Source organism: Leopardus geoffroyi, chromosome E3 (assembly GCF_018350155.1).
Source record: "Leopardus geoffroyi isolate Oge1 chromosome E3, O.geoffroyi_Oge1_pat1.0, whole genome shotgun sequence".
NCBI lineage: Eukaryota > Metazoa > Chordata > Mammalia > Carnivora > Felidae > Leopardus > Leopardus geoffroyi.
Window position 1 is genome coordinate 40,733,250 of NC_059340.1, and position 14,248 is coordinate 40,747,497.

A 14,248-nucleotide genomic window follows, 5' to 3' on the forward strand; every position below is an offset into this window, starting at 1 on the left:
CGGCCGCTCAGCCGACTGAGCCACCCAGGCACCCCAAGGGTATTACCGTTTTTGATGGCACATCATACCACACGGGAATAAGTCCTGAGTATCTCCCGGGCGGCTGACAGTGAGGGGTTTTCTGGTTCCTGACTTTGCACCCCAGACTCGGGTGGGCTTTGTCCTGAGCAAAAGGAAGACCTGAGGCCAGCGAGTGACCGTGCGAGCAGGCCCTCCCCACACCGGGTCTTGGCCGAGGGGTGGCAGCAGACAGATGGACAGGTGAGCCGTGACTTCCGTCCTTTCATTATTCATCCTTGTCCTGGGCTCCTCTTGCCGGGCCACGCGTCTTCAGGGGCTTGTTTGGACGCAGGCCACCAGCGGCGCGGGGCTCTGTTCCCAACAAAAAAATGTCTGCTTACTCCATGGGCTCTTCGTTGTTTTAATTTGCTTAAAAAAATTTTTTTAATATTTATTTTTGAGAGAGAGAGAGAGAGAGAGAGAGAGATGGAGCGCGAGTGGGGGAGGGGCAGAGGGAAAGGGAATCTGAGGCAGGTTCTGGGGGGATGCGGGGCTGAACTCGTGAACCCTAATATGACCTGAGCTGAACTCCGCTCAACCAACTGAGCAACCCAGGCGCCCCTTTAGCCTGGTGTTTAAAAAAATCTTTACTTTTAAAAAATTATTTGGGGGGGGGGAGGGGCAGAGAGAGAATCGCAAGCAGGCTCTTCGCTGATAGCCCCGAGCTGGAGGCCCCCTGGGAACTCCCCAAACATGAGATCGTCACCTGGGCCAGAAACAAGAGTCGGACCCTCAATAACCGAGCCACCCAACTGTCCTGGATTCTTCCTTGAAAATCAGCTTTAATGGTATATAACTCACATGGTGTTCACTTCACCCACTTAAAGCATGCAATGAAAATGTTGGCTATATTCACTTGGGGCAGCCATCGCCACAATCTAACTTTGGGACACGTTCCTAACCCCTGAAAGAAAGCTGGGTAGCCACCGCAGTCGCACCCCATGGCCCCCCGTCTCTCACACACCCAGCCCCAAGCAACCGGCTCCATTCTTTGCAGCTCAGCACCCAGCCCCGGGGGTCAGAGTCATGGACGAGTGGAGAGCCAGAGTGACCAGCCAGCCCGCGGCCTCCGTGCGGGGGGGACCCGCTGCGGGTGGCGCAGAGGCGCTGCGCGGTGGGCCGGGGTCCGCCAGAGCGCGGACTGGGGTGGACGCGGCCGAGGGGAGCCCGCGGGGGCGGGGCGGCGTGCTCGGGGCGTGTGCCCGCCGATGGGGGCGCGGCGCTAGGTCGCCCGGCGGGTCTGGGGTCCGCGGGGCGCCGGCGGGGGCGGGGCGGGGGCGGGGCCGGCCGGCGGGGGCGCGGGGGGCTCGGCACGGGGGGAGATCCGGAGGGGCGGGGGCGGGCCCGCCTGGCGCATGCGCGCTGCATTGTTTTGACTGAAAATGCCGTCGGTTTCGAAAGCGGCGGCGGCGGCGCTGAGCGGGTCCCCCCCGCAGACGGAGAAGCCGACCCACTACAGGTCAGTGGCAGGGCCGGCCGCGGCGGGGCCGGGGGACGGGGTGGGGGGCGGCCCCGCGCGCCCCCGGCTCGCGCCCCGCGCCCCTGGGCCTGGGTGCCGCCTCCGGTGCGGCCTGGGGCCCCGCGCCGCCCCCCGCCCCGCGCCCGGGCCTTCGCGTCGCGTCCGGGCTCGGGGCGGTGGACCGCCGTCCGACGCGGGCTGCCGCCGCCTGAGGTCGAAAGGCGGCGCCCAGGGTCTGGGGCGGCACCTGGGGGCGGGGGCTGGGGAGCGCGCCGGGAGGCTGGGGGGTCCACGCGCCTCTGCGGGGGAGGGTCGGGGGCTGGGGCGGATGCGCCCGGGGGCGGGGGGGGGCGGGAGGGGGGCGGTCCCCTGCGCTCGGGCGGCCCCCGCCTGGGATCAGGGATGGCACCACGGCTTGGGGGGTCGGGCGTGCCTGGGGTTGCCGTATCGCGCCTGAAGTTGGGCGTCGCGTCCGTGGCCGGGATGGGGAATGCTGCGGACGGGGTCTGGGGAGTCGCGCCTGGGCTGGGTGAGGGGGCGGCCGTCTGGGGTCCGGGGTCGGACCTAGGGTCGGGAATGGACAGCCATCTGGACTCGGGCTGTCTCTGCCCCGGGTCGGGGCGTGCCTGGGGTCGCTGTGTCGCGCCTGAAGTTGGGGGTCTCGTCCGTGGCCGGGATGGGCGACGCTGCGGGCGGGGTCTGGGGACTCGCACCTGGGCTGGGTGGGGGGGGGGTGGCCCTGTGGACTCGGAGTGGGGGCGGGGGTCGCGCCTGGGGCCGAGAATCGAGGGCTGCGCCTGGGGTCCGGGACCGTGCCTGGGATCGGAGGAACGCGCTGGGAATGGGGGGGGGGCGGCCGTTTGGGGCCGCCTGCCTTCAGAGAGGGGGCTGCTCTTGAGGTTGGGGCACCCTGGCTTGCGGGGTCCGGTCCCCGCTCCCGAGTCCTCGAGGCCGCCCGCCGGCGGCGGTGGCGGCGGAAGCGACCCGCAACGCTGTTTGTCTTTTTAGGTATCTAAAGGAATTTAGGACAGAGCAGTGCGCCCTGTTTGTGCAGCACAAGTGCGCCCAGCACAGGCCATTTACCTGTTTCCATTGGCATTTCCTAAATCAGCGTCGGCGCAGACCGCTCCGCAGGCGCGACGGCACCTTCAACTACAGCCCGGACGTGTACTGCTCCAAGTACGACGAGGCCAGCGGCGTGTGCCCCGACGGCGACGAGTGAGTGTGGGGCGGGGCCAGCTCTGGCCGCTCTTTCCAGCAGCCGCCACCTGTAGAGGGGGTCTGGTCTTTGTGACCAGTGGTGGTGGGCGGACTTTTCTCTACCTCCAGGACTGTGTCTCCGGGACACCCTTTGGGCGCTGCCAACCGACTTGACTTCACTTCCCATCTGGGACCCAGTTCCCCAGATTTTCCGTATTAGAGACAACCCTTATGAGGTGCACCTGTTAGGCTTAGGACCGTTTTGTAGTTGCCCCATGTTTTCTGGTTCAGAGAGTGTGTTAAAATGATGCTCACCCTGTGCAAGTTATACCTGGAATATTTACTTCCTTGCAGCATACATATCTAACGTCTTAAAAAAAAAATGATAGGGAAGTTATTTCATTTGCAGACTGTCGCTTATGTAGCACTTTTAAAGTTTAAGAAACCAAGGTTTTGTTTGGGTTGGCTTTTTTCTTACAAGTTTCTTGATGGTGTTATGAACAGATGTATTTATTTAGCAATGTGTAGAATGGGAAAACAGGGCACGTGCAGGCAGAGTGTATAGGCTTGTAACGGACAGAACCCAGTAACGGGAGGTTTTGCTTTTTTTTCCTGGGCTGTTTGAGGAAGGAGGAGGGCTGGTCCGCCTTTGCCGGGAGGTCAGATAGCATCACTGAGCTCCGGGCCCTCTGAATGACTTGTTCAACTTCTCTTTGGATCCAGGCCTGATCTGGGGCAGGTCCTTTGGGCTCAGTCCCCTGATCCCTTGAAAGGAGTTGCGTCTCCAGGCTCCCTTTTGAAAGAAAAATTTCTTTTAATGTTTATTTTTGAAAGAGAGAGAGAGAGAGAGAGATGGTGAGGGGAGGGGCAGAGAAAGGGAGACACAGAATCTGAAGCAGGCTCCAGGCTCCAAGCTGTCAGCATAGAGCCCGACACGGGGCTCGAACTCGTGAACCAGGAGATGATCTGAGCTAAAGTCAGACACGTGACTGACTGAGCCTCCCAGGAGCCCCGTGAAATGCTCCCTTCTGAAGACAGCTTTCACTGTGCTGCACTCAGACATCAGAGTGATGTGTGTCCTTCGTTTTCCAAAGATGCTTAGGCCAGGGAGTAAACTTTTCGTTCATGGTGATATCATAAGCTTTATATACTTACTGAAATATTTTTAGTTGAGCACCAGAGAGTTCAATAAGATTGTTATTAAGGCAGCTTGACGCTTGCTGGAATAACGCGCCCAGCCCTTCCTTGGTTAAGATGGTGCTACACTTCTGTGAAGTTTTAAAAGTGCCTTATATAATTGCTTCTTGAACTGATCTTTTCTGCAAACGTGTCTTCAGAAGAAATATGTTTCTCTGGCTGAGGTCTGGAATCAGGTCCCTCATTTCTCTTGGCGATGTCAGTCACCTCTCTGGCCTTGGGTCCTGAGTTCCCCAAGGGGGGAGGCAGTGCTGCTTGACCCTTGTGTGGCAGTCCCGTCACCCGACGTGTATGACCTCACCCCAGAGCCCTTTATGAAGGACTGACCGTATTCACTGATGCTTTCGGTACATGTAGACAAAGCAAGTTTGAACAGCTGTTTGGGGTTCCAGAGTCTGGATGTCCTGGTATTGACTTGGCCCCACTGTTAGACATCACCTGACGGATGAAGCGTCTGTGGGCGATCATTTCAGCTGGGCTCGATAGTAATTAAATAACAGGCAGCTGGTTTCTTTTTATTTTTATATGTTTATTTTTGAGAGAGCACGCGCAAGCACGAGGGGGGAGGGGCAGAGAGAGAGGGAGACACAGAATCCGAAGCAGGCTGCAGGCTCTGAGCTGTCAGCACAGAGCCCGATGCGGGGCTCGAACTCACCAGCTGTGGGATCATGACTCGAGCGGAAGTCGGATGCTCAACCGACTGAGCCCCCCAGGTGCCCCCCAAGCAATCATTTATTACAGAAATATTAACGTGTGATCTACATGACACGGAGGTCATCATTGAGAGCCAGATGAGTGGCAGTTAGGCGCCTGTTTGACATTTTCTGTTTGGGGGGTATCCTGTGACCCTCCATGCAGTAAGAAAGTCACACATATCTTAGTAAAGATTGTGTCACTTGTATCGAGGTTCAGCCTGGAATTCAGGAAGTGTTTGGCAGAGAGCAGATGTCTCCCCTGGGGGTCTCTCCTTAGTAATTACCGCTCAGTTCCATGGGGGAGGGACTTTCTCACCCCCCCCACGAGTGGAACAGCACAGCGTTTGTCCTGTTTGACTACATATTCTGGTTCACAAAGCATCACCATGGAATTCCTAAGTAGATACTACCTTCCAGAGTAAGGACAGAACCTTCCTTTTATTTCAGTTTATGCGTTCTCGAAAACTGTTTTGGGCTTGTGAACTACCAACCTGTTAATTTTTTTTTAATGTTTATTTTTGAGCGGGGGAGTGGCAGAGGGAGAGGGAGTGGCAGTGGGGGGGGGGGGGGAGAAAACAAAAAAAAAAAAAGAAAAGAAAGGAAAGAAAGAAAGAAAGAATCCCAAGCAGGCTCCACGCTGTCTGCACAGAGTCAGACATGAAGCTGGAAACCACGAACGGTGAGATGGTGACCAGAGCTGAAGTCAGAGGCTTAACCGGCTGAGCCTCCCAGGCGCCTCCCCCCCCCCATCCCGTTATTTTAGAACATGGATCCTATCAAAGAGCAAAGACCCTTAAGCCCTTGTCGGATGACCTAAGCATCCAGGACTGTTCTTGGAGCTGGCTGGAAGCAGCTCGCGGCCCGAGCTGTGTGGCAGGACCGGATGGGGACTCCAGGGGGATTGGCACCCCTGCTGTCACGGCCTTTCCTAGGATGGCGCTCACCTTCTCCCCTCACTGTCACGCCTCCTCCCGTGGCCCCTTCCCCCAGGGCCCCCCTCACGCTCCGTGGCGCTTCCAGTGTCACCTCTGGATAGACCTCCCGGTGTCATCTCCCCCTCCCCATGGACACCCCGGCTGTCACCCCCTCTTCTCCGCGGGCGGGCCCCCCCGATTAGCCAGGGAGGTCCCGCTGCCCTCGCGTCCACTGCTCGCCCTCTCAGGGCCCTCTGCTCTGGCGGACACGCCCCTTCCCCGGGGCCGGCTGCGATTGGTCGTGCGTCACGTGTTCCCGCCCCTCTTCGCCCCGCCCCGGCGGCTACAAGCCCGTCCGCGCTGGAGCGCCAGGGTCAGCTGAGCGGTGTGCGCGTTGGACAATCCTCGAGTAAGAGTCGAGAGAGTCGGCGGCGCAGAAAGCCGCTTCCGAGCCTGAGGTCTGGCCCAGCTCCATCGAGTCTGTGTTCCCACTTGTGAGGGTGCATCTCAGGTATTTCTTAGGCTGGGCTTCAAGGAGAGCGACTCCTGTCGGAGGTGTGCGCTGGCCCACCCTCATCCTGAAAGCTGCTGAGCGGCCTCGGGTGTGGACAGCCCAGGCCCCCAGCTGGTCCTGCTCTCCACGCCTGGCCCTCCGCCGTCAGGGCCGGCCTGGGTGTTCGCACCCGGAATCCAGGTGTGATTGGCGCCTCCTGTTGAGACGAGCAGGTGCGGAGCTCCTGGGGATGATTAGGCGCCTTCCCAGCGGCCTCTGCGGCCCTCGGGGGACATCTTCATTGGGGGAAATCAAGCAGCCCCCAACTGTCTCCTTGCTTACTAGGAAGTGAGCCTGTCCCATTACTGCGGCCTTTTTCTTTCAGGGCTCCCCTGGCTGGCCTGGCTCTTCTCCCACAAGCCCCCCCCCCCCCCACCTCACTGCACTTGGGGTATCTGGGACACAGGCCCGGGGTCAGGTGGGCCAGGGGCTTCCCGCTCATGAATCCGAGCGTGCTTGTGGGAGCTTGTTGGCTCAGAGAGACGTCCTGAGTGTCCGAGGTGTGGCGTGCCTGCCGCACCACACTGCCTTCAGCCGGCCCTTTCTAGGGAAAGACGCTCGCCTGTTTAGTTGTAAAAGCCCAAGTGTCTGGGGCCCTGAGCCCTGGGTGAACTTCACCCCCGCGTAGCTGTGGACTTGCTCCAAACTGACCTTCCAAGGGAACTCTGCTTGGGCTTGTAGGGTGGGGTGAGAGCCAGGGCAGGCCCGGAACGTCCCAGCCTAATAGTCCGGAGCCGGGGAGTTGCTGACAGTCTGCAGGACACGCGCTTTTCGGTCACATGTTAGCCAGCCGAGTGAGTGAAGTTGCAGGAGGTGACCGGGAGGGAGGCCCCCTCGGAGGCCAGTGGAGAGACGGCCAGTGGAGGCTTTTGTCTTCGAGGGAGGGTGGCAGCTGTGGGGGCGCAGAGGAAGGTGTGGACCTGTTGTCGGTGCTGATGGCCCACGTTAGGCACTGATGAGGGGCCGCTCCCCTGGCTCGGGAGTCCGGGCCGCCCTTGGAAACCAGGGGGTGCGGGGCTGAGCGGATGGGCCTGGCCAACACGGGGTTGGCTGTCAGCCCCCCATCCGTGGTGTCTAAGAGGCGGGGGCAGGTGTGAGCTGATCCTCGAGGTTTCCCCAGAAGCCCCTCCTGCTCCCCTTTGTCTGCAGCCCGACGTCTTTCTCCATATTTGCTGTTCCCCACATTCCGTGACTGCATGGCGTTGCTCGACTTGTTCTGGTTTGCACCTCTGTCTCCCCACCCCTGTTTGAGCGCCTTGGGCACTGGCAGGGAGTCAGGTTGTACTTGAGTGTCCCCGAACGCCCAGCGGTAGCCCCTGTCGCAGCCCCCGGAACCAGCAGTTGGGACCCGAGGAACCTTCCTGGACTCGACTCGGGGACCACACCTTCTGGGGTTGGCAAGCCCTCCAGGGGTTCTGACGCTGGGTCCAGTGTGCTCCTGGCTGGTGCTAACACACGGTGGATGTGAGCTGCGTGGGCCACCTCTGTCACCCACTGCAGACTGGCCTTGGCGGTTCTGTTTTTGTTTCAGGCAAGGGCTGCCAGAGGGAGGGGGACAGCCTGCTGGACACGGAGGGGCGGCCGTGAACCCCTGGTCTCGTCCTCCCTGCATCCTGGCGCGTGGGTTCCAGAGCATCGTGACTGTGCCCTCGTCTGGCTTGTGCTGTTCCATCATGGCATCGATGGAGATCTGCTGGGTTTTCTTTTAGAGCGAGCCAGAGTGCGCACATGAGCCCGGGAGAGGGGCAGAGAGAGAGGGAGAATACCAGGCAGGCTCCACCCTCGGTGCGGAGCCTGACACGGGGCTCGAGCCCACGACCCTGGGATCATGACCTGAGCCTAGATCAAGAGTTGAACACTTGATCTAGGTGCGCCTGGAGCCCTGTTTTAATTACACGGTTTGGGTCCCTAACTGTGGCAGGTAGCTTGAGAACCAAGGCCCCCACCTGAATCCGGTCACCGTGGGGCACATCACGGGTGCGGTGGGCTGGCCGTGGCCCAGGGGGAGGGGCGGGTGGATTAGCGGACTCCTGCGGGAAGAATCTGCCTGCGGTGTTGGGCGGAGCCCTGGGTCTTTCCGCCCGAAGGAGGGTTTTCTGGCTTTGCCACTATGTTGTCTCTGAAGTCCTGACCGCCTAGACCTTCTGCACGCGGAGCCACTGTGTGTCGTTAAGAGCCCTCCAGTATCTCGGGGTCCTGCCCTGAGTAAAATAGTCGAGGCTGCTCAGGGCCGGGCAGGGGCCCCGGCCGCGCCCTGGTTGCCTTGGCGATGGCACCAGAGAGGAGACGGTGCTTAGTGCCGAGCTGAGGGGCCGCTAGGGAATGAGCGAGGGCTGCGATGTGGCACGGGGCAGTCGGGCGGGCCCAGCGCCCCCCTCCCTGGGGCCGTGTTGTCGCTGAGCGGCCTTCATCTCTAGTCGCGGGCTCCCCGTGACAGCTTCCACGCCCCGGGTACCCAGAGACCCGTCCCGGGCCGGGGTGATGTGCGCGCAGGCCAGCGGGGGACACGGCTGCATAGAGAGGGGCGCGGGGCGGGTGCCCAGTCCTCGCTGTAGCCGCTCCGCCCGCCGTCCTCGCTCTGGCTCGTGGGCCATGCGTCCTGTCTCCTTTTCCAGGTGTGTGTCTAGTGGCGTGGCCATGCTTGTTTTCAAAAAGTGCCACCAGGTCATCTTGTCCGTTTGCCACCTCGCCCGTGTCTCAGGGGTGTGCGGGGATTGTCTGCGACGGGTGGCGTTCCGTGGAAGGCTTCGTCGGGGCCTCCGTGCCCTGTGGCACATCTGCCCCGTTGCCAGTTTCTGCCGTCGCCGAGGGAGTGCGTGTCCTCACCGCGGGCCTGTCTGAGGGGCCCCGGGGCGCTGGCCGCGCTCTGTCCTCCCGGCCCGCGTGCTGTGACGTCGCCGTGTCCGCCCGTGAAAATCCCGCAGAGGGCCAGACGTGACGCACACTTGTCTGTACAAACACGTAACATCTCTCTCCTCGTCTCCAGCGGGCTCTGTTTCCAACTACGATAGAACATTTGTAACGTAGGATTTGTAACGTAGGAAAACGGATGTAAGCATTTTCAGCGAGCGGTTTAGCGACACGGACGACTCCCATGGTGTCGTATATAACCGTCCCCACTGCCTGTTCCCCAGTCCTTTTCTTCGTCCCAACCTGAAGCTCTGTCCCCGCTCAGCACTGACGCCCCTCGCATCCACTCCCCACCTCCCGGGGACGTGACTCTGAGTCGTGGGACCTCGTAGAGTGGAATCACACAGCACGTGGGCTTTGCGTGTGGCTTCTCTCGCTGAGCGCAGCGTCCTCACGGTTTATCCGCGCTGTCCAGCGTGTCCGAGTTCTGTTCCCTTCGAGGCCGAGGAGCATCCTGGTCCACACGGGCTCCGTGTCGCTCCCCCACGTGTCATCTGATGGGCGCTGGGGTCGTTCGCAGCTTTCAGCTCTTGTGGGTCACGTGCTGTGACCCGGGTGCAGAGAACTCTCGCCCGGACGACAGCAGGGTCTCGCAGCGTTTCTGGGGCGCGCATCTGACAGCGGAAGTGCCGGACCCCGAGCTGGCTTCTCCTTTGGCTTTTGCTTCGTTGGTTCCCAGGGACCCGGCCTCGCGGCCACAGCGCCCTCTCCCCTCAGGCCCTGCACACCCCAGGTGCTCAGGAAGCTCTGGGGTGTGCTGTCTGAAGGCCGAGAGAGGGGTTGAGAGTGAGTGGCCCCCCAGTTCCTTGCTTCCGGGTTTTGTCCCTGCTTCGTGTGTGGGGAGCCATCCCGCCGGTGCTCCCAGTAGCCGGGTCCACGGTTTGCTGGGCACTGAGGTGGGACTGGGCCCTGACACGGTCCTCCTCAACCGTCCCCTCTGGAGGGGGACACGAGGCTCCTGCCTCACCCCTCAGGCGGCTCACGGGGAGTTGCTGGCTCAGGCTCTGTGCATTTTTTTTTTTTTCAAGTTTATTTTAAAACTAGTCTTTTTTTTTTTTAAACGTTTATTTTTGAGAGAGAGCAGGGAGGGGCGGAGAGAGAGAGGGAGACAGAGGATCTGAAGCAGACTCTCCACTGACACCAGAGTCCGAGGTGGGGCTTGAACTCAGGAACGGTGAGATGGTGACCTGAGCTGAAGCCAAGTGTCAGACACTTAAGACTGAGCCACCCAGGTGTCCCCGGCTCAGGCTCTTTTCAGTATTCCTCTCCCCTTCTGTGCCTCTCGTCTAGAGGGGCTGACCTCCATGTGGGCTCAGTGCCCAGCTTCACGTGTGGAGCCAGCCCCCCGGTGCCTGGGGACCCCGGGGGGACTCTCCCTGGGAGTGTGTGGCTTGGCACTTGCAAGTGGCACGGACCGCCCCCCTCCATCTGGGGCACGTGGTACCGCCCGCCCCCCCCCCCATCCCCCGCTCTCCTGGCCGGCTCCCACCAGCCTCCTCCTCCAGCCGCGTCCGGGTTTCTCCCCAGGCTCCTTCCCTCGAGGGGTCCCCTGAAGCACCCGGATGGATGCGAGTGACCACAAGTCCTCCTCTGATAATGCTCATCGGGAAAAAGGAGGGGCGCTGCTGCATCCCGGGCACGAACTTCATTTTTCCGTAATCAGAAAATGATGCAGGATGATTTCCAGGGCAATTTGGTTCTGTGTTTTTCCACCAGATGTAGTTGCGGGATCTGTGGGGCATCTGAGTGTCTGGGGGACGGGTCCAGGGGACAGGTGCTCCGCCCAGGACCTCAGGCCTGCGATCGGAACAGATAAGCGTGCGAAGGGAGACCGCGAGAGCAGGGCGTTGGCCAGGTGCCGACGAGGAGTGGGGCGGGTCCGCGCTGGTGTCCCCGAGGCCTCAGATGGCCTGTGTCTGCCCCTCTGCTTCCCAGGTGCCCGTACCTGCACCGGACGACCGGGGACACGGAGCGCAAGTACCACCTGCGCTACTACAAGACCGGGACGTGCATCCACGAGACGGACGCCCGTGGCCACTGCGTCAAGAACGGGCTGCACTGCGCCTTTGCGCACGGCCCGCTGGACCTGCGGCCGCCCGTGTGTGACATCAGGTGTGTGGGGCGTCCGCGCGGGGCGGCCGGCCAGCTCACCTCTCTGGGATGCTGGCCTGAGCGGCTCTCTCTCTGGCTTTGACTCTGACGAGAAGGTTTCCTTCCCGCTGCCCCGTGTGCCCGTGGGAGTTCACGAGGCTGAGCTTGTGCACCTTTGGGACCCCCTGGGGGGGGGGGTAACAGACGAGTCCTCGCTAAACGTGTCTCGGCTCTGGAGGTGTTGGATTCGTCCCAGGACAGGGCTGTGCCCGAGGCCCGAGGGCCGCCCGTCCCGAACCTTCTAGGTTGCTCCGCAGAGCGACGACACCGAACGATTCCGTCACCTTGCGGGAGGGCTTGGGACAGACTCGAGGCAGCGCTGTAACCAGTGTGACATTTGCTCGCAGGGAGCTGCAGGCCCAGGAATCCTTGCAAAGCGGCCAGCTTTGCGCTGGGGACGGCGTCCCTGATTTGCAGCCCGGGGCCTTGGCCAGCCAGGCCATGATCGAGAAGATCCTGGGCGAGGACCCCCGGTGGCAAGGTAACCCTGAGGCCACCATGGAGGGTGGGGGGAGGGGGAGGTCCTCTCCATTTGTAAAGTGACCACATGGTAGACCTCACCGCCTTCGTTTGTAGCCCACATGGGGAAACGGAGTCTCCAGCGGAGTATGTCACCCCCAATGCCTCAGGTAGCGGTGGCTGAGTGGGATCTGAGCCCCGGTGTCCAGGCCCCAAGGTTGCTCTGGATGTTTACCCTGGCGTCTTCTTGCCGAGGTCAGCCAGCGGCTGCCGCCTGGGGAGGGGAGTATGTGGCAGGCACGGCTCCTTCCGGGCGCCCCGTCCCAGAGCTGGGTTGATGTTCACCACATACCTGCTCTTGGGACGTCCGTGCTTCCGCCTTGGCCCTGCCCTGCGGGTCTCCCGGGGCCCTCGGCTCAGTCCCTGCAGCTCCTGGATGCGTCCCTCGGAGCTGCGGGACCCACGCTCCTCGCAGGCTTCACAAGTGATGGCTGTGGGCGGTGAAATTTGGGGGGGTGTTATTGTAAGTACCCGTAACGTAGTTAATTTACTGTTTCGGCTGTTTTCAAGTGAACAATTTGTGTCGTTTGGTACACTCACGGTGTTGTGCAAGCATCAGCACTAATTTGGAACGTTTCTGTAACATGCACGGAACCCCGTCCCCGTTAAGCAGCACCCCCTGCCCCGGCACTCACTAGTTTGCCTTCTCTCTGTGTGTTTGTCTGTTCTGGGTAGCTGATAAGGGCGGTGCGGTTTTAAGAAAAGTCCTCTAAGTCTTGATGGGGCTCCTTGGACTTGCTCGGCTGACAGCACCTGTGTAAACGGTGCTTTCACGCCGTCGTTACTGAGCAACAAACTTTCTCCTTGCAAATGTCTTTGGCTGCTCTCGGGAAGTCCACGCTAGGGCCCGGGGTACTGGATCAGTCAGCAGAGGCCATGCGAGGCTGATCCAGATTCTCCTCCCATCTCTACTATCCCCCCCGCCCCCACCGCCAACCCCTCCTTGAGACCAAGTGCCTGGCGCCCACCCCACGATGGCACCTGCCGGCTGGCCTCTTGGCTGGGCCGCGTGAAGAATGCCCCAGGGTCCCCTCTGTGTTTTGGGGCACCCACTGGTGCTGCGCGCTCGTCCCCCTGTGGCGGTGTCACTGCTTGGGGAAGGGCCGCCTCAGCGGGAGCTGTGTGCCCGCAGCTTCTGGCTTCCAGCACCTGAGGACACGTGCTTTGCCCGGTGTTTCTGTCTTTCTGGAAAACGCCCGTGAGAACCTCCTGTCTCCCACATTCCAGCCTGTCGTCTCCCCGTCTGGGATGCCCGCTGCCGCCTGTGTGAGCTCCGGTTCGTGGCGGGGGCACGCCGCCAGCCAGGCTGGGCTTGGGGAGGGAGAGCAGGGAGGCGGCGGTGAGGCCTGTGGCTTCGCCCTGGGGGCGGCCCTCAGCTCCTGCACCCGGGCCCGTGTCAGGAAGGTCCAGTTAGGCGCTCTGGCTTCGGTTACTGAGCGTTTCAGACGGAGCCTGTGGCGCCGACACTCGCGGTCAGATGCGCTGCTCCAGACCGTTGTTTCCACGCCTTCATTTTCCATCTCTATGTGGCGGTTCGGCTTTTAACTAGCAGATTTTATTTGTTGCTTTTTGGATGTCCAGAGGTGTCGCGGGTGGTATAGGGTCCTCTGTACCCCCTCCCACCTTCCCCTCGTGAACGCCTTGCCCCGACGTGACACTTTGGTTACGGGCAAGGAACCGACACGGACGCGTTCACTAACGTCCACAGTTTCCATTAGGGCTCACGCTCTGGGCTTGGCCAAAGCCGTGTCAAGGTCTGCTCTCGGCCTGGCCCCTGGCCACCACTGATCCTTTACGCTCCTGTTGGTTGCCGTGGTTTTGCCGTTTTCAGAATGTCCCATGGCTGGGGGCGCCTGGGTGGCTCAGTCGGTCACGCATCCGAGTTTGGCTCACGTCATCATCTCTCGGTTGTGTCGGATTGTATCTGTACGAGGCACTCGCTCCGCACTTGTGTATAAGTGTTCTAGGTTCTGTTTGCCTTTTTTAATATAAACTTGATTTATTTTGAGCGAGACAGAACAGGGGAGGGGCAGAGAAAGGGAAAAAGAGAATCCCAAGCGGGCTATGCACTGTCAACACAGAGCCCCATGTGGGGCTTGAACTCCCGAACCTCGAGATCGTGACCCGCGCTGAAACCAAGAGTTGGCTGCCTAACTGACTGAGCCACCCAGGCATCCCTAATTTGTTTTCCTAAAATGGGCTTTTTTGTTTCTCAGACCCTTTTTGTTCTTTCTGTGTCCCTCTGTGTGTCATTTAATGAGTTAGAAACTGTATCTGGTGTGGCTGGACAACGCGGTGACGTTAAACTTCGACCTGCAGACATTTCCTGAGGGTCGGGTCGCGTTGTCTTGGGTGCTGGGGCCCGCCCCTCCCCTCCCCCTGCCGCTCTCCCATCCCTTAGCGTGAAGCTCAGCCCTGCTGGGAACGGCAGCGGGAACAGTAGCGTCTGCAGGTGCCGTGTTGATCATGAACCAGGCTGCCAGTGGATACGAGTTTTAGGATTTTCTCTCATCAGTTCTTGCTTTCAAATGACCCCAGGTGGCTTTTTGTTTTGTTTTTGCTCTCAGATGAAATTCAGAAACATGAAATT

General features: G+C 60.7%; 1 protein-coding gene across 7 annotated transcripts in view; it reads left to right on the forward strand.

Annotated features, from left to right (window-relative positions):
• Window positions 1-1,403: 1,403 nt before the first annotated feature.
• UNKL (unk like zinc finger) overlaps window positions 1,404-14,248 on the forward strand; it is a 37,475-nt gene continuing 24,630 nt past the window's right edge. For 4 of the 7 annotated variants that reach the window (XM_045461789.1, XM_045461778.1, XM_045461779.1 and 1 more), the window contains exons 1-4: window positions 1,405-1,519; window positions 2,528-2,737; window positions 10,924-11,100; window positions 11,487-11,620. In XM_045461789.1, coding sequence (XP_045317745.1) covers window positions 1,443-1,519; window positions 2,528-2,737; window positions 10,924-11,100; window positions 11,487-11,620 — 598 coding nt within the window. In that variant the 5' untranslated portion in view covers window positions 1,405-1,442. Of the gene's footprint in view, window positions 1,520-2,527; window positions 2,738-10,923; window positions 11,101-11,486; window positions 11,621-14,248 lie in introns of all 7 variants that reach the window. The other 3 variants (XM_045461782.1, XM_045461783.1, XM_045461781.1) reach the window with 2 other exon arrangements.